Source organism: Pogoniulus pusillus, chromosome Z (genome assembly GCF_015220805.1).
Source record: "Pogoniulus pusillus isolate bPogPus1 chromosome Z, bPogPus1.pri, whole genome shotgun sequence".
NCBI classification, from domain to species: Eukaryota; Metazoa; Chordata; class Aves; order Piciformes; family Lybiidae; genus Pogoniulus; species Pogoniulus pusillus.
Window position 1 is genome coordinate 83120101 of NC_087309.1, and position 19234 is coordinate 83139334.

The 19234-nt window shown below is 41.3% G+C and overlaps 1 protein-coding gene across 2 annotated transcripts in view; it reads left to right on the forward strand.

Moving 5' to 3' along the window:
- The window catches only part of SYK (spleen associated tyrosine kinase), a 37166-nt gene extending 17932 nt beyond the window's left edge, over nt 1-19234 (forward strand). Inside the window, exons 6-13 of one of the 2 annotated variants that reach the window (XM_064176862.1) lie at nt 1708-1776; nt 10052-10142; nt 10994-11171; nt 13950-14159; nt 14626-14815; nt 16134-16274; nt 16413-16525; nt 19003-19234. In XM_064176862.1, coding sequence (XP_064032932.1) covers nt 1708-1776; nt 10052-10142; nt 10994-11171; nt 13950-14159; nt 14626-14815; nt 16134-16274; nt 16413-16525; nt 19003-19075 — 1065 coding nt within the window. In that variant the 3' untranslated portion in view covers nt 19076-19234. The remainder of the gene's footprint in view (nt 1-1707; nt 1777-10051; nt 10143-10993; nt 11172-13949; nt 14160-14625; nt 14816-16133; nt 16275-16412; nt 16526-19002) is intronic. The other variant, XM_064176863.1, reaches the window with a different exon arrangement.

The following is a 19234-nucleotide window of genomic DNA, read 5'->3' on the forward strand; positions in this document are numbered from 1 at the left end:
ACTAATACATTTCCTCTACAAAAAAACAAAGGACTCTCTTTGCCAGGTTTGTGTGGGGATGATCCCTCCATACAGATTATGGAGGCTCACTCCTTACTTTTCTCAGCACATGCATGGACTACTACTTTTCTTGCCTTTCACCAGAGGCTCTGTGACTAGATTTATGGTGATTTTACCTCCCTTTGATACTGTAAATGATTTCTTTCTCCCTGCAGATCATCCCAATATGTATTTAAACCTGCAGAGGAAGTTCTTATGTGAATCTCAAATCGGTTGTTGTCATTACAGTGAAGCTGCCAACCTCTGGCTGCTTCCCAGACTCTTCACTTAACCTTTTTCAGTATTACATTTGTTTAGCCACAGTTGTTTAACCACAGTTTATCAGATAGTAAAACAGACCTAAGCATTATGAGTGCAGTCTAACTAAGACTAATACTGATGCTGTCTCTGATTAAAGATTCCTCTTAGCATGCATTTGGACATCTAACACAAGTAGATGAGTTCAGCAGTCTTCCCATCAAGCCAGTACAAGTGACTACTCAGTCAAGTGCTGGAAACTACTCTTGGCAAAGTGTAATGAGCCCTGCTCACCCTGTGCAAAAGAGCATTTGTCTGTTGCAAAACTGTAGCTAAGAAGTGCTTCAGGTTTTGTTTATTTCCCAGTATGGAAAGAGATTTTGTGAGGTAGAATAAAATATTGGATTCAGTAAGGTTTCTGCATAGGCAATAGCTGAATGTTTATGTATCGTAGCTATGAAGACTGTCAAGCATCACAAAAGTTTCTGTTCTTCCAGGAAGAGTAGGGACTACATGGCTATCCTTGTTATTCTGAAACAAAAGATACATTTTTTATGTATGATCAAGCAGGTTTGAGGTTTGGGGGTTTTTTTTTGTTTTTTTTTTTTTTTTGGGGGGGGGTTTGTTTTGCTTTTAATAGATAGGGAAAATGTCATTTTAAAGCTATCTTTTCAGGGAAAAAAGATAGCTATCTAAATGTGTCAATGAAAAGATCAAAACATCTAACTGCAAGTCAGTTTAAAGGATGTTAAAAGTGGCTGAGAATACGGCTCAGATTTCAGTCTCAGCAGTAGCCAAAGTGCTTGATCAGTAAGTACTGCATTGTAGCTTTAATTGGTCAGTTATGGTACCTCAGTAGCCATTTTTCTTAAAAGTATCTTTGTAGGGAACACTAGTGCACATGTGAAATCTGAAACCTGCTCCTTTTTGGGTTTCATTAGTATCAGTTTCCATGCTTTTTGCTTCAGTAACCGCATTGTGGGACCAAGATGTGCTTCAGATTTTGCTTGATAATGCAAAATCTTGCTGCAGATCTTGAGTCATACTTCAAGGCAGTAAAGTTGCCCACTGGTTTACATTGCTGACTGTGTCAGGGAGTGGCTTAAGTTCAGTACGAAAGGCAGGAGAGACATGCTGGGTAAAAGATCTGGGGAAAGGGGAGTGTGCTTGAATGGAAAAACTACCTTAAGGTGCATGTACCGATTCAAGAAGGTTTGACCAAATAGAACTTGGTGCTAAGATTTTCTGTGCTATGTTTTGTTTGATGCATCATATGCTTACTTGCAGGTACCGTAAGAGAAATATGGGGAGTGTTGTGTTCCTATATACTGCTGTTACTAAGTTATGAAAGTTACTGGTAACAAGTTTGCTGACACATTCACTATTCCTCTTTGACATTGTGGTTTCTAGAGTTGGGCAGGAGGTGGAATTATCTCAAGACTCAAATCGTATACCTTTCCAAAGGCTGGCAGCAAAAAGGTGCCTCATACAGTCTTTCTAGGTTTTTGACTGAGTTTAAAGGACTGACACTTGCCTAATTGCACTCTTTCCCCCCTCTTTTGGCTTGCTGTTACTAAATGTGTGTGTTGGCTATTAACAGACTGTGAAGGTTTTGTGAGCTTTCTGCTTATTTTCTAATCTTCTGCATCATTACAGCTTTGATTTTATTACTAGAGCAATGGTTATAAAGAAGTTTTTTTTTTAACTGAGGACTATTTTTTTCTAATTTCTCACGTTCCAAAATATTAGTGATCTAATCTATAGTAGTATGTGATAAAACAGTAATCTAAGTGATAAAATGTTTTTCAAAAAACTCACTTATGGGAGAACAAAATTGTGTTTGTACCCTGAACTATCATTCCTAAGGAGAGAATTGACTCTTTACATAATGCTATGACTACGTTCAGGGAATTTGTTAATAACAACAACAACAACAAAATGTATTCTTATAGAACCTGTGTGCGCAAATCTTGTACTGCATTGGCATGAATTATGTTTGGGGAAGTGTCACAAGATGTCACAAGACCAAGCAGAATGGGAATTAAGGGGAATTGAGCACTGTAATAACGATAATACTGCTGCATGGAAGAAAATTGTGCTGTCCCCTAATTGATCTCAGGATGACATCAATTGTATTTAGGAGCTTTATTTGCATGCCTTGAGTGTAACATGTGTGTCCCTGTTCCACTCACAAGTCTCTCTCTTTTGTTTCATAGACTCATAGAATAGTAGGGGTTGGGAGGGATGTCTGGAGATCATCTAGTCCAACCCCTTGCCAAAGCAGGATCACCGAGGGCAGGCCACACAGGAGCACATCCAGTCAGGCTTTGGAAATGCTTATCCTGTGCTCCGTCACCCTCACAGTAAAGGTGTTTTTTCTCACATCAACATGGAACTTGCTGTGTTCCAGTTTGTATCCATTGCCCCTCATCCTATCACAGGGCACCACTGAAAAGAGATTGGCCCCTTTTTCTTGAAACCCACCCTTCAGATATTTGTAGACATTATTGAGACCCCCTCTCAGACTTCTCCAGACTAAACAGCCCCATCTCTCTCATCCTTTCATCGTAAGACAGATGTTTCAGTCCCTTAATAATCCTTGTAGCTCTGAACTGAACATTTTTTAGTATTTTCCTGTTCCTCTTGAACTGGAGCCCAGAACTGGAGCTAGCACTGCAGATGCAACCTCACTAGGGCAGAGTACAGGGAGGAGAACCTTCCTCAAGCTGCTGGACGCTGTCTTCTTGATGCGCCTTAGAATTCCACTTGCCTTCTTGGCCACAAGGACACGTTGCTGTGCCATGGATAATTTACTGTCCACTAGGACTCCAAAGTTCTTTTCCATGGAGCTGCTTTCCAACAGGTCAACCCTAATCTCTATTGGTGCATGATGTGCTTTCCTAGATGCAGGACTCGACACTTACCCTTGTTGAACTTCATTAAGCTTTCTAGTCTCTCCAGATCTTGCTGAATGGCAGCACAACCTTCCAGTGTATCAACCAACCCTCCCAGCTCTATATCATCACCCTCAAACAAGACTCCATGCCATCAGTCATGAGCTCTATCGTGTAGCCAGTTCACAATCCATCTCATCATCCACTGTTTTCACCCATACTTCCTCAGATTACCATGGAAGATATTATGTGAGACAGTGTCAGAAGCCTTGCTAAAGTCAAGGTAGACAATATCCACTGCTTTCCCTGCATCTACCCATTCAGTCACACCATCACAGAAGGTGATTTTCCCTTGGTAAATCCATGCTGGCTACTCCTGATAACCTTCCTTTTCTTTCGTGTGCTTGAAGATGACCTCCAGAATGAGCTGCTCCGTTACCTTTCCATGGTTGGAGGTGAAGCTGACTGCTCTGTAGTTTTCTCTGTCTTCCTTCTCACCTTTTTTTGGAAGATTAGTGACATTAGCTTTCCTCAATTCCTCAGACACCTCTCCCGTTCTCCATAATCTTTCAAGAATGATGGAGACTGGTAGAGCAGCAACATCAGCCATCTTCCTCAGCACTCTCTTTGCTGAATCCCATTAGGTCCCATGGATTTGTGGGTGCTCAGTTTACCTCAGTGATCTCTAACCCAGTCTTCAGTGACCAGTGGGAGAGTTTATTTATTGCCATGTGTCCTCCAACAAAAATGGGCAGGCATAAAAACTGCAGAGGTACACTACAGTTCAGAGTGAAAAACTGTGTTTGACATAAACTTCATTTGCTAATCCTGGCACATAACAGCTATTCGGGGTTTTTATAATTCAATTCTGTTTTACACTGAAGTGCCAGTAGCTGCATATGCTTACAGGACCCACATCTTGATTTTAATCTGTGATTGATACTAATCTTCTATTAATATTAGATGCTAGGACATGTGTAAAGTCATCTGAAAAGATGAACATGCTATCACACATGACAAAGAGAAGTGGTTTGGTTTTGTTCAGAAAAGTGAGTGTGAGATTTGAATTCTCTAGACATGTCTCCCAGGATGTACCATCCACTAACCTCAGCATGCAGTTTACTTTAGACCTGGCTAATTAGTCAATTGTACTATGTCAAAAACTTCCAGATGGTAAACCAGAAAAAATCTGGGGGGATTTTTGGAAATTGTGGAGGCTTTAAACATTGGACCAAGCAGCTATTTTATATATAATTTTAGCCATTCCGATCAGAAATGTTCAAGCTGTTTTACTCACTAATGTGAAATGGGCGATTTAGGCAACATTTTAGATGAACTTGTGCCACCTAGTGACGACTCAGATGTCTTAGCCAAAGCTCGATGAGTGTTTGGTTAATAATGTCTTTGCCATGCACTATTTTGCATAAAGATACATATGTATGCATGTATGTGTATCTATCTATCTATCTATCTATATATATATATATATATGCATGCATATATGTAAGACTGCATATATGTAAGACTGCATATATGTTTACATTTACTACAAAAAATCAGACTTGAAGTATTTGGAGCCATTTCATTAGTATTTTAAAGCAAATTGTAAGTGAATCTTGTTCTCATTACATCAACTAGATGCCATCAGTCATGATTAGGGGTTATCCTAATAAGGCCTGAGCCATGTGTAGAAAGTGGTATTCCTTTTCCAAGAAAAACACTTTTGGACTAATGCAAACTCTGCCTCCTACTTCCCTTTTTCCTCTCATTGTGGGTGCAGCTGTATTACTATAAAAGTAACACACCAGTATAGCCAGTTTCCAGTAAGAAGAGAAATGGCATGTTTAGATTAGCTTAAGTATGGGCACTTGAGAAGTTTAACAAATGAAAATTGATGTGAAGAGGAGAGGCTCACAACAGCTTTCCAGTATGATAGTGTAAAATAACAGCTTGCCTCATAGTTATTAGTATACGTGCCACAAGGTGTCACATAATATGTGCCAATCTACTAGACTCTTTACTGTGTTTGTTTCTACTGGATGAGCAAATCTGTGGTCATTTTGCTCTTGTGATGGTTTGGGTGCTACCCACGCCCTCACACTTTGGAAATCACCCAGACTAGACTCAGCCAGCTCTGGAAATTTGAATGAAGCTTAGCTCAATATACAAGCAGATATTTACAGTATATACAGTTACATACAGAAATATACAAGGTAAAAGGTAATACAGAAACACAACAGCCTTCCCAGAAACCTGAGTCCCCAGGAGAGGCTCCCAACCACCCTTCTACCTTCTCCCACCCCTCTCTACCTTACCCCAGTCCCAAGAAAGAATGGAGGTTTGCCCAGGGGGTTAGGAAGCAAAGTGGATTAATCAGAGAGTGGCAGAGAGGCTAGAGAGACATGCAGCTCAGAGCTCCCAAAGAGAAGTGCCTTATCTATGTTTGAGTTCTTGTTCTTATGCATCTCAGCAAGCCTATGAGTCAAGTAGACATCACCTTTGTTTCTCTAGACAGCCTGTCCTCTAGTTATCACCAAAACATTTTCGTTAGCTTCAAAGTAGCACAGCTCTTTCTGTGGTTCTTGTTGGAATACAAGGAGTGATCACCTACCCTATGCAGTGATTGTATTAAGACAAAGCTCCACTTTTCAGAAAAAGATCTGCAAAATTGAACTTCCAGATGTTACAGTGTTGGGGGAAAGGACACTGGATTTAAATGACAGTCTAAATAAAAGAAATTTTATTGGGGTATTACCCAGGGCAGTGTACATGCAATAATACAAATGTCCTGCCTCTCTTGACTTCAAGAGAGGAATTCCAGGCTGATAGAAATCCTAGGCAAAGGCATCCGGGGTGCTACACAGCACAGATACATACCTGGCAGAACTAGAGAAAAATGTTTTGAGTTATCCTGGGTGCTGCACAATACTCCCTGTGGAACATTAAACTGCAGTTCATCTGGAAATGTTAACAAAAAAGATGTGTTAAGCTGTTATTCAAACTGCAACAATGGGAAATGTCATTCTGCAGAAACAACGTATTAGTTAACTAAGCTAACACTAATGATATGTAAGACATTATCACTCATCTTAAACATGAGCAGCTCTCTGAGAAACAGAACTGTTTGTTAGATTTGGTGTCACTGTGTTGTTTCTGCCTTACAGCTGCAGTTTTATTCACAAGCACAGCAGTGATGCACTCTAGAGGGTTTTTTTAAATGTAGCTTCTAAATGAGAGGATCCAAACCTTTTTTATTATTTTATTTTTATTCTGAATTGTAAAGAACAGAAATATCCTTATGCATCCCATTTGAGGAGTCAGATGTGTCATGGCCAGATACCTGTTTTTACCTTTGGAGTCCATCATCAGTAAGTTTGCAGAAGACACCAAGCTAGGAGCAGGTCTCAATCTGTTGGAGGGTAGGAGAGACCTGCAGAGGGACCTTAACAGGCTGCATGGGTAGGCAGAGGGCAATGGGATGAGATTTAACAAGGCCAAGAGCAGGGTTCTACACTTTGGCCACAACAACCCCAAGCAGCACTACAGGCTGGGGACAGAGTGGCTGCAGACCAGTCATGAAGAAAGGGACCAGGGAGGGTACTGGTAGATAGTAGCTGAAGATGAGGCAGCAGTGTGCCCAGGTGGCCAAGAGAGCCAATGGCATCCTGGCCTGCATCAGGAACAGTGTGGCCAGTAGGACAAGGGAGGTTATTCTTCCCTTGTACTAAACACTGGTCAGGCCACACCTTGAGTACTGTGTCCAGTTCTGGGCCCCTCAATTCAAGAGAGATGTTGAGGTGCTGGAAGGTGTCCAGAGAAGGGCAACAAAGCTGGTGAGGGGCCTGGGACACAAACCTTATGAGGAGAGGCTGAAGGAGCTGGGGTTGTTTAGCCTAGAGAAGAGGAGGCTCAGGGGTGATCTCATTGCTGTCTACAACCACCTGAAGGGAGACCAGGTGGGAGTTGGTCTCTTCTTCCAGGCAACCAGCAACAGAACAAGGGGATGCAGTCTGAAGTTGCACAGGGGGAGGTATAGGCTGGATGTTAGGAGGAAGTTCTTCAAAGAGAGAGTGATTGGCATTGGAATGGGTTGCCCAGGGAGGTGGTGGAGTCACCATCCCTGGAGGTGTTGAAGCCAAGCCTGGTTGAGGCACTTAGTGCCATGGTCTAGTTGATTGGCTGGGGCTGGGTGCTAGGTTGGACTGGATGATCTTGGAGGTCTCTTCCAACCTGGTTGATTCTATGATTCTATGAATGGATTCTTGAGATTTATGAATTTGAATTCTGTTTTGCTAATCCAAAGTATGCCAGTGCATACATTGAGACCTATGGTCAGAGACTGTCTGCTGCTTGTACATGAGACCTTATGATCTCCAATTTTTTTTTCATTTCTGAGGTTATACAGGACTGGTTGAGTACTTCTTAAGTCTTTTTTTTTTTTGCCCTGTTGTTCATTAGCAAGCAGATGACTATTACTAATCAGACCTACACAAGATGGTGCAGTGGAACCAATAATTTCCATTACTAAAATTCAACCTATATGGTTACATTCACATAAAAAAAACCCATTGCTTCTTCAAAGACTGAGTTCAAGTTCTTTTGAAATCTTGAGGTTATAATAAGCCCTTTCCCAAAGTGCTTCTCTTGTAAGCTTGGGTTAAGGTGAGGAAAAGTGGTCCACAGTATTTTTACTTGTCTGAAAACAAGGAAGATCTGCTGAAAATGTGCCCTACTTTGAGCTAAATTTATTTTCCTTGTTATGTAGCAGCAGCTACACAAACTTCATCCAGCACTTGGCTGTAGAAAAAAAGAAAATGGAGCTGCTATGCCTCAAGATTACCTTAGAGTACAGCTACACCTGCATAGCTTTACCTAAATGTGAATACAAGAAAGGTTTCAAGGTTTTAAGCTAAGAATGTGCAATGGAACATTTCCAAGCTTGGGTTCAGACATTCTGATAGCACTTTTTGGTGCGCAGCTGAGGTACTCCCCACAGTGAACTGAGGTCGATTGATGGTCTTATCAAAGCTTTGGAAAAGCAAAGGAGCCCCAGAGCAATGCAGTCTCTTCGAGGTGGTATGTGCTGAACCCTTTTGATTTGTATCAGAAACATTATTTTATAAGGGTAAAACATGCAAAAGATGTCCTATGAAACTATGAATCTCTAATTCCTAGGGATTTCAGAACTTTCCTTCAAATATCCTGGCTACTGCCACCGAAGACTTAACTTTCTAGTCCCTTTCTTTGGTAGTTACATCAGATTTTAAACCCTTTTTTTCCCAGACACTGTGGCCAAGAGGCGTCAACCAGAGGCTTCCATAAAGTCTGCATTATGTGGCAATTTGCAGATGATTCCTTTGTATTTCTATTTGTCTAGCAACAGGTATTAATGTCAGTCCATGTTGCTTGGTATCCACTCAGTTAACCCATTCCAATCACCTTCTGGTGATTTTCAAAGCATAAATACAGTTAACATAGGAAGAAGGAATACACCTAAGAAGCCAGCTGGTGGAAATACCGATCACTTCTTAGTAGTGAAGTTGAAAGGGTCACAGCAGTTAGAAATGAAAAGAAAATATAAAGCTACATATGCTGTGCTTGTCCCACTTGGCCAGAATTTTGCTGGTATTGGCCTCCTACTTAGGGTTTGGTATAAGATCTATGCACTGAAATGTTTTCTGCTTCATCCAGAAGAGAACTTTATTGTGATTCAGAAGTCCGTACCACTCGAGTCAGACATTTTCCCTACAAAATGCTGTTTCCAAGTGATAACTCTTCTATTTCACCCAAGAATTCACCTCTGGACATTTCTTGAGCTCTGATTCTCTTTAGTTGAAAACCACATTTTTATTCAGGCAGAAATGCCTGAAAGCTTCACTTACTGAAAAGAATTATATACTCAAATACTTTCAGTATAGCCCTATCCATTGTTCTGCAAATAAAATATATCTTTGTTTCCTTTCAAGCTGCGTAAACTTAATTGGTGTTTGAATTCTTGGTTGTAAAACACACTGTCTTAAGAGGATGAGGTCACTCCTGAGTAGAGTAGAATTTGTACATTCAGAAAGAAAATGGACTACATGGCAGAAATAAGTTCTGCAATTCCCTGCTCATCAGTTCACAGACAGAAAAGGGCAGATTATAAATTTCTCTCATCTGTACTTTACTGGGCCAGATTGATCCTTCAGCCAAGTAGTTCCAGAACACACCATGTTTCTGGTGATTTGTGTGCTCTTTAATATTTCTCTGACAAAAAGTAAAGGCAGAGGGATTGCATTTGAACCAGATGTTCAAGTACAATGATAATTACCCCATTTTCCCATTCCTCAGAGCAGATAGACTGGCCTAATATTTAGTCCATGATATTACACAAGGCTATTAAAATAATTACTTCTGACCCCAGTTTCTTCCAAGTGCACTCTGTGACAACCACAAGAGAAGCAGGGATGTAATTTTTGTTTTTATTTGTGCTAGGAATTTCTCTATGGCCTAGATAAAGGGGAGTGATAACTTGAAGAGGGAGGAAGGACAGATTAAAGATAAATCCCTTCAGGGAGATTTGAAAAAAAAGCATATAAACTTAATCTCTGCAGAATAAGATTTGTGCATGACCCATTCCAGTTAATTCTCTCCTATCAAATGCTCTGAAGTACTTGCAATATTTTTTGTGCTTATAAGTGTATGTTTCCTTTGACTTGCCTATCTTAACCTCTAGAATGAAATAAACTTGATTGGAACCCTTTCTTGCTTTCTGATTCTCACCTTTGTGTCTCTTGCAATCACTATGCCATAATTCTTTGGGGGGGAAATTATTTTAGTTACCTATTGCTAAATATAACAACTCTATTTGTATGATACAGTTTCAGCCAACTATTAGCCACCCACCTGATGAAGCACCTTTTAATCCTTATGTGCTGCAAAGGAAGAGAGGTCTTACTGAAGCAGAAAAAGGTAAGCAGAACAATTTCAGTCATTAATAATACAACTTCTTCTTTATGCCAGAGATCTCTCCTGTGATGGTTTGGGTGTTCCCTGCCCCCCCGCCCCCCCCCCCACTTTAGAAATCACCCAGACTAGTCTCAGCCAGCTCTGGGAATATAAACGAAGCTATTTATTTACAGCTAGCACAATATGCAAGCAGATATTTACAGTATATACAGTTATAGACAGAAATATACAAGGTAAAAGGTAATACAGAAGCACAACTCCCCTCCCAGAAACCTGAGTCCCCAGGAGGGGCTCTCAATCACCCCTGCACCTTCCCCCTGCCCCTCTCAATCTTACCCCAGTCCCAAGGAAGAATGGAGGTTCAGCCAAGAGGTTAAGAAGCAAAAGTGAGTGGAAGGTGAGGTTAGGGAGATGCAGCTCAGTCAGAGCCTAGCCAGAGAGAGAGACAAAATGGTGAGAGTGTTATCTGATGTTTTCCTTTCTTCTTCAGCAAGACTCTGAGGGAAGCAGACATCAGCATTGTTTTCCTTTCACAGCCTATGATCTAGTTCTTCTCACCAAAACATTCTACCCTGCTTCAAACTAGCACATCTCCTCAGTTAATTTCTTTTTTCTTGCATGTGTTTCACAGGATAGTGTGTGTTACTGTAGCCACTGTCATAGCTCAAACCTGATAGCTGAAACTACCAGATACCATAATCTGTAGTTTCTGTTCTATCAGAAATGCATTTTTCCACATTGAAGGCCAAGATTATTGTTTCCTTAACTCTAAGAGCTGCATTCTTACACTTCATAAAAATAGTCATGCCCTGTTGTATCCACAATGTCTCATTTTTCCATTGATTGAATTGTAGGTGATCAGAGAGAAGCTTTACCCATGGATACAGAGGTCTATGAAAGTCCATATGCTGATCCAGATGAAATGAGGCCAAAAAATGTCACACTTGACAGGAAATTGTTAACCTTGGAGGAAGGAGAACTTGGCTCTGGCAACTTTGGAACTGTAAAGAAAGGGTTCTATAGGATGAGAAAGTAAGTTCTCCCATCGGTTTCCTTCTATAGTTTAATATATGAAATCTCTAGCCTCTATTTTTCAGAAATTAGTACCTTTGCATAGCATTTAGGGTGACAGACTATACCTTAGTAATTTGAGCTAACATTCACCAATTTCTGTCTTTGTAAATACACTCATAGACTCATTTTCTGTGTGTTCTTTTTCTTTTCCTCTACTTGCAGACACCTGTTTGCATGCAGCATAATTGCCTTGCAAAAAGTGGCTGGCAGAAGTGGGAGCCCCTGCCCATGCATTTTCATACTAAAATGTTATGAGTCTATTACTTAAGTGCATGGGTTTATTACAGAATCAGCCAGGTTGGAAAACACCTCCAAGGTCATCAAGTCCAACCTATTACCCAACATCATCTAATCAACTAAACCATACCACTAAGTGCCACATCCAGTCTCTTTTTAAACACTTCCAGGGATGGTGACTCCACCACCTCCTTGGGGCAGCCCATTCCAATGGCAAATCACTCTTTCTGTGGAGAATTTTTCCCTAACATTCAGCCTAAACTTCCCCTGATGCAGTTTGAGACTGTGTCCCCTCGTCCTGTCACTGGTTGCCTGGAAGAAGAGACCAACCCCCACCTGGCTACAACCTCCTTTCAGGTAGTTGTAGAAAGCAGTAAATCTCCTCCGAGCCTCCTCTTCTCCAGGCTGATCAAACCCAGCTCCCTGAGCTGCTCCTCATAGGGCTGTGCTCCAGCTCCTTCACCAGCCTTGCTGCCCTTCTCTGGACATGTTTGAGCACCTCAACATCTTTCTTAAACTGAAAGGCACATAACTGGAAAAAGTACTCAAGGTGTGGCCTAACCAGTGCTGAGTACAGGGGCAGAATGACTTCCCTGGTTCTGCTGGCCACACTATTCCTGATACAGGCCAGGATGCTATTGGCCTTCGTAGCCACTTGGGCATACTGTTGGATGCAACAGTATAGGCAGGATTTATTCCAAAGTTAATATAGTTTATTAGTTTGGATATTTAAGAATCTCACCATAGACCATAATTTTTCATAGCAAGTTCTTTGCACAGTCATGAAAAGTATTACACAGAGGGAAAAACAGGGAATCTAGAACACTTAAGAAATAACCAGCAATAATACAACAAACATTAATTCAACTATTGGGAATTGGAAAGAGAATCGTGCAGTCAATATACTACTTGTCCACTAAAGGAACTTAAGAGACTTGAATATTTGCTCACAAAATACTATCTCTGGATTCCTGGGCCTGAATTATAGTTTCCAGACAGTACCCAAACACTTGAAAGGAGTTCTGTCAGTGTCTTAATAGCCACTGAGACTTCTAGATGTTCCCAGACTCTAATAGGGTGCTGGGAAAGAGGCAGGCAATCTCTGACCTAATACTGGTTCCTCTTGGACTCCAGACTTGGCACAGAGGCTTGCAGAGGTGCAGGCAGTATGTCTTGCAGATGTGCAGAGAGCACGATGTCAGTGGCACTTCTTGCCACATCATGAGGCAAAGCACATTGTCAGAGCAGAGCACACTGCTTGTAACTTAGCTCCATTTGTATTGTTTGTCCAAGTGTAATGGCTCCTTTGCCCATAGAGATTCACCAATCACCATGGCACTTTGCCAAACTGAAACCAGGGCTTGTTTACCCTTATTTGGGCAAGACACTCACAAGTACATAAACACCTGCAGGTACCTGTTAATTACTTTGAGAGGACTCATGTTCAGTCAGCTGTCAGCCAGTACCCCTAGGTGCCTCTCTGCCTGGCTGCTCTCCAGCCACTATGTCCCCAGCCTGTAGTGCTGCATGGAGTTGTTGTGGCCAAAGTGCAGAACCCTGCACTGAGACTCATTAAATCACATGGCATTGGACTGTGCCCATCTATCCAGCCTGCAGAGCCCTCCTACCCTCTAACAGATCACTTGGTCCCAACTTTGTAGCATCTGCACTTACACTCAATCCCCTCATCCAGATCATCAAGGAAGGTATTAAACAAGACTGGGCCCAGTGCTGATCCCTGGGGCACACCACTAGTGACTGGCTGCCAACTGGATGTGGCACCATTCACCACCAGTCTCCGGGCCCAACCATCTAGACAGTTCTTAACCTGGCACAGAGTGCCCCTGTCCAAGCCACTGGCTGCCAGCTTGGCAAAGAGTTATATATACACTTTCACCACAGAAGCTGAAGGCATTTTTTTAATCAGGGTTATCAGGGAGGATTTTTCTTTCCTCCAGTGCAGTCTGATTTGAAGGGCTCTGGTCACAGTGTGTGTATTTGCTAATCATGTTTCACACATGAGCTCTGTTGTTCTCATCAGTCACTCTTTCAATCATTTATATGGGCTGAAAGTTTCAGGAGTAGGCTTAGTTTCTCAGGATTTTAGAGCACTGCCTTGGGGTTTTGCAATGCAGCATGTTCTAGTCTAAGCCTGAAAACATATCAGTGCTTAGAAAGGCCTTTGTAGCTTTTCAGGCCAGAAAAGGTTTATGACTTTCTTGCCAGAATAAGCAAGAAAATTTTCCCTGGTCTATTTGTTTTCAAGCTACGTGAGACATTTTTATGACTATAATAGTTGCAAGTTCATTCTGTTCTTTGTCTTTTGCTTAGCCACCTTCTGAGCATTGAATAGAGAGACGTTCCTGGTTCTTCCTCTCTGAATGCCAATCCTGCCTTTTGTCAGTCTGTTCTATGTGCACAGAAATGCAGATGAAGATTGTCTGTGTTTGCACGCTGTTTTCTCAGCAGCTGATCTCAGAACTGGATTCCTTGTTGTAGGGGTGCCAAGCCAGTGGCTGTAAAAATTCTGAAGAATGAAAGTAATGATCCAGCCATAAAAGATGAATTATTGAGAGAAGCAAATGTAATGCAGCAGCTGGATAACCCCTACATTGTCCGAATGATAGGCGTATGTGAAGCTGAGGCCTGGATGTTAGTAATGGAAATGGCTGAACTTGGGCCGTTGAACAAATTTTTGCAGAAAAACAGGTATGTGAGCCTTGATTCCATTTAATAGGATTCATGCAAAGGGCGAAAACATAGAAGTTGTTTGGCTTTTTTATCTGCTTTGTTTGGGTTTTTTAAGGGCAATTTTAAATCGACATGCTGTTAATGTAATAATTATCGATTGTAGTTACCGTTCACTGGAACATGATTATCTTGCACATGCCTCCTAACTGTTGAATATTTATGGTAAATAGGGAATAAGTGAATTAATAAATAAAACCCCCAGTTTTCACATGTCCTTATATCGCTCATTCATTGATGTGATTATGCATCATCTTGCTCAGAACTTTCTGGTTCTGCCTTTTCTAATTAAACCTTAGCTAAACATAAGTGGATCAGGTTCCTAGCATAATGTGGGCAAGTTCACTGTAAAGATTTGTATTTAAACTCCATGAAAAGTCATGAAAGTGAACTCCTGACCCCTTAAAAATCCAATTATGATTTTCAGATACGTCACAGAGAAGAATATAACAGAGCTGGTACATCAGGTTTCTATGGGGATGAAATACCTGGAGGAGAATAACTTTGTTCATAGGGATCTGGCTGCAAGGAATGTACTACTAGTCACACAACATTATGCCAAAATTAGTGACTTTGGACTTTCTAAAGCTCTTAGTGCTGACGAAAACTACTATAAGGTAAGCTTTTCACACGGTGTGAGAGCTGTGTAGTAACATAAGGCTATTTTCAGTTCAAGTGCAGTTGTTTATAGAAGCTGAATATTGGAGAAACTACATAGCATTTGTTATTTAATAGCCTGGTAGTAGGCCACTGATTTTCAAAATGCATGATCAACATCAAGAGGTATGTAGGGATGAAGAACCAAGACACTTATTTGCTCTGCTTTCTTCTTTCATTTACTTTTGGTAAACTTGCCCTTAGAAGGCTGAAATTGATAGTGGGAATGTACCTGCTTATACAGAAGGGGGAAAACATCTTTGTTGCAGATGCAAACCTTTGGGCACTTAGAATTTTTAAGATGCCCACTTAAAATGTAGGCTAGCACACTGCATTATTCCCTAGCAGAACTGAATTTTTGGGAGTTTTTTTTGTAAGAATACCACTGATAAGTAATCACTTGATTAAAGTAGAATTTCTTTAGCTTGGTTTTGAATTAGTTTGATCTCCGTGCAGCTAAAGGGACTGAAATAGCTGCCACGTTTAATAAGGCAAAACCACCTGTGGGAAACAATGGCTCTAATTGTGACTGCATCTTTTTTTCTCATTATATTGCCCTTGCAGTTCACATTATTTCTTCCTTCTGTCTATTCCATTTTGTCAGCTGTTTAAAACTAGTAAGCCAGACCATGAAATGCTGCAAAGGAGAAGTAAGCACTTCTGCCTCCCTTCTGCTCTCAGGCAATAACGTCTTAAATCACTGCCACTAGCCTAACCAGAGCTGCTTGCCAGAAGTTTGAAAATTAATATTGAAGGGCCCCTCTCTCTATGATTCCTCAAAATGCAGTGGGGTTCTTTCACTAGATCTATCATTGTAGTGTGATAGCATTCTTGTAACACGGTGTTATGGCATAATTTAATCAAAGTTTGCCAAAAGGGCAGTTGCTGTGCTTTGACATGAAGGATGGACTTCGAAGTAATAATGAGACTCAGTTCACCTGAGTGTGTGTCTCTTACTCTGAGTTTAGATGAAACATTTTTAAGAGCAACTATAAATGCCACTAAATTGTGACTCCAGGTAATTTAGCTAAGATTTGCTTTACTGCAGATTTAATTCCAGTGTCTTATTTTGAAAGTAGAAGATTAAGAACAACTTTGAAACACTTTTGAAGAAGGTGCTGCACATTCTCTCTAAATGCAAACTGAATTATAAATGTTCTGGTGCTTAATATAAATGTGTACAGATGTAAGTGTGCTTGGCTGCATGATTTCTTATGTTTACTATGTACCACTGTCTGTAGCTTGTTTTTGCCTCCTTTCTGTTATTGCTTATTTTAGGCACAAAGTCATGGAAAATGGCCAGTCAAGTGGTATGCCCCAGAATGCATTAATTTCTACAAATTTTCTAGCAAAAGTGATGTCTGGAGCTTTGGGGTGTTAATGTGGGAAGCTTTCTCTTATGGACAAAAGCCATATAAGGTGAGTAGTTCTATCTGGCAATTTTTTTTCAGTGAAAAGGTAGCCCCAAAATCATATCCAGGCCTCTGTTTCTTTTATGCAAGTATCTATGCTGTCATGGTTTCCAACTCCAATGACTGTTTTGGTCACCTGTTCCAGGGAATGAAAGGTGGTGAAGTTGCACAGATGATCGAAAGAGGAGAACGAATGGAATGTCCAGAAGTCTGTCCGACAGAAGTCTATGATCTAATGAAATTGTGTTGGACATACAAGTGAGTGTGACATGGTGCCCTGCTTTGTAACAGGAATGTATTTTAATCTACTTAGTTGATCTCCAGAAAGGGGAAGGAGAGTAGCAGGGGGAAGATATTTCCAAAGACATAATTTTGGCTGGTGTTTAGCTTACAAACAAGATCTAAAGTAAGGTTTCAGTTGGACTTTTGAGTTCTTGTGCATACTACAGGAAGCTGATTCTGCATAGCTGATTTTGCTGGATCAGTTTTATATACAAAAAAATGGTGTCATAAGAATCAAAAGGTCAGTCTGACATATTTTGAAAAGTTTGAAATTAAGCCCTTTTTTTATTGTATTTGCTTTGAATTTTAATTTCCAAGACTATTTCTTTATATATGAAATTTGAAAGTCCTGTTGTCAAATTAATCTTTCCTTTCCTCAGTAATTAATTGTTTTGAGCTATTTTTCTCTGTTTTCTGAAGGTTTAGTGGTGACTTGGCAGAACTAGGCTAACTTTTGGAATTGGTGATCTTAAAGCTCTCTTGCAACCAAAATCAGTCTATGAATATACTCAGATTGGGTCCCACACTGATGTCCTGTTCGTGAGAGGCAAAACATCTTTTCAGATGATATCTAATTGTGGATGTATTTCTTGCTAATAAGAGATGTGATTTGATAAACATGAGCAACCCTTGCTGTGAAGAGTGTCGTTGAGCCCTCCTCAAAGGCAGGAACTAAGATGATGATACAGCCGAAGAGGCCCCTGCTTCCCAGGTGCAAGGACAGCGTCTGCTAGCCGCAAGAGGATGACAGCATGGTTGTTTATGTCTGAACCTTAGCCTATCTGTGCCTTCCACTTATGCTGTGTTAACCAATCTTAAGTAAGCTAGCTGAATATGCCTTTTCTAGTTTAGCATAAAAGTAGGTGTAAAAGACCAATAAGGTTGGAGATGACCTAACCGTATTGGTGCCTGTCATTACTCTGGACGCGCTCTCACCGACACCTAATATCTTGGAAACATTTTTTCTGATCAGTAACAATTCAGAAGTTAGTTACTTGTGAAATACAGAGAAGGAAAAAGCAGAAAGCCTGCCTGCTATTCCTTCTTAATGTATTGCAAAATGTTATTACACATGTTTTGTGATTTACTGTTTCAAATTGTCTTTTTGATACTTTCAGCTGTAAGAAGATCTCCAATACTAGAAAGAATGTGGAGTGATAAAATAATGTTTGCCTTTTGGTTTGACTTAAAGAACACCATTACAACTTAAATAGTGAAAGGGATCATTTTTTGCTGTGATTAATGAACACACCATCACAGTATCACAGTATCAACCAGGTTGGAAGAGACCTCATAGATCATCAAGTCCAACTCTTTACCACAATTCTCAAGGCTAGACCATGGCACCAAGTGCCACATCCAGTCCTGCCTTGAACAGCCCCAGGGACGGCGACTCCACCACCTCCCTGGGCAGCCCATTCCAGTGTCCAATGACTCTCTCAGTGAAGAACTTTCTCCTCACCTCCAGCCTAAATTTCCCCTGGCGCAGCCTGAGGCTGTGTCCTCTCGTTCTGGTGCTGGCCACCTGAGAGAAGAGAGCAACCTCCCCCTGGCCACAACCACTCTTCAGGTAGTTGTAGACAGCAATAAGGTCTCCCCTGAGCCTCCTCTTCTCCAGGCTAAACAATCCCAGCTCCCTCAGCCTCTCCTCATAGGGCTGTGCTCAAGGCCTCTCCCCAGCCTCGTCGCCCTTCTCTGGACATGCTCAAGCATCTCAATGTCCTTCCTAAACTGGGGGGCCCAGAACTGAACACAGTACTCAAAGTGAGGTCTAACCAGTGCAGAGTACAGGGGCAGAATGACCTCCCTGCTCCTGCTGACCACACCATTCCTGATGCAGGCCAGGATGCCACTGGCTCTCTTGGCCACCTGGGCACACTGCTGGCTCATATTCAGGCAGGTATCAATCAGCACCCCCAGATCCCTCTCTGGCTGCTCTCCAGCCACTCCGACCCCAGCCTGTATCTCTGCATGGGGTTGTTGTAGCCAAAGTGCAGCACCAAAAAAGCATTCTGCTTTTTATTTGTTTGTACATGCAATTTTTTTTCAAATACTAAAGATCTAAAAGGAAGACATAAAGGAACAAAAGCCAGTACAGCCATATGGTGTACATGTAGGCTCTTCTCAGTAGTGCTAAGATACTCTAAGTGACTGCAGTACCCATTACAAGGCAGCTATTGCACTGAAAATGTTACTGATGCAAATGAAGTAGAAAATGGAGCAGAATTACCTTTTCTTTCTACTAGTACCTTCACCAATGTCAAAGTAAGAGCCATGGTAGAAAGCCACTGACTGGGTTCTCTGTAGTGACATTGACCACTTGGTGTTTTGTAGCATCATTTTGGTAGCCTTAAAATACTGTGAGTAGCGTTAAATGAACTCTCACTAAGGTGTGCTCCCTGGTGTTACAAAGCCCTTGCACTTTGCTAGTGATGCTTGTTGTCTTTCCACAGCGTTGATGACCGACCAGGATTCGTGGCAGTTGAGATGAGATTACGTAACTACTACTATGACATTTCCCACTAACAACACGAAGAACAGCAGCTTCCTTTCCTCCAGCCAGCACCCTCCAAGGAGCAATTCAGTTTCTGAAACCAAGTGACTTTGATTTTTGTGCTTTGACCCTGCAAAGCTCAGTGCTAAGCCCTGTGTTGGTTGGATTGCCTTTTCTCGCCATCTGCACAA